Below are 537 nucleotides of genomic sequence, written 5' to 3'. Positions count from 1 at the left end.
CCCTGGCAGCCAAGGAGAAAAGGGCAAGCGGCCTGAGCCCGGCCACCGCTCCGAAGAGGAGCTGAAGACCAGCGTCTGCAGGCTGGTGCTCAGGGTCGGCGAGATCGAGCGCAAGCTGGAGTCGCTGTCGGGGGTCCGCGAGGAGATCTGCCAGGTGCTGGGCAAACTGAATAAGCTGGGTCAGAAGATGCAGCCGCCCGAGACGGCCAGGGTGCAGGTGGACCTGAACTCCCTGACCAGCGGGGCCCTCCGTGTCAAGGCCTTGAAGAAGAGCCTGTTCGCCAGGCCGTCCTCCCGGTCGCTGACGGAGGAGAACAGCGCCACGGAGTCCAAAATCGCCAGCATCTCCAACTCGCCCAGGGACTGGCGCACCATCACCTACGCCAACCGCCTGGGCCTGGACGAGGAGGAGGAGGAGGTCAGAGACCGAGGCCCCGGGGAGAGCAAGGACTGGCGTCGGAAACACAAAGAGGTAATTGAGACTCCGGCTCGCATGGCCGGGGCGCGGCTCGGTGGGTGTCCCTGGCTCCGGGCCCC

At 66.5% G+C, this 537-nt stretch overlaps 1 protein-coding gene across 1 annotated transcript in view; it reads left to right on the top strand.

The window, feature by feature from the left end:
* KIAA1024 (KIAA1024 ortholog) overlaps positions 1-537 on the top strand; it is a 40,168-nt gene that overhangs the window by 2,004 nt on the left and 37,627 nt on the right. The window contains exon 4 of the mRNA XM_014529201.1: positions 3-472. Coding sequence (XP_014384687.1) covers positions 3-472 — 470 coding nt within the window. The remainder of the gene's footprint in view (positions 1-2; positions 473-537) is intronic.

Source organism: Myotis brandtii, unplaced genomic scaffold (assembly GCF_000412655.1).
Source record: "Myotis brandtii unplaced genomic scaffold, ASM41265v1 scaffold1166, whole genome shotgun sequence".
Lineage (NCBI taxonomy): Eukaryota > Metazoa > Chordata > Mammalia > Chiroptera > Vespertilionidae > Myotis > Myotis brandtii.
The sequence above is the reverse complement of the archived record's forward strand: the minus strand, read 5'-3'. Positions and strand labels throughout refer to the sequence as shown.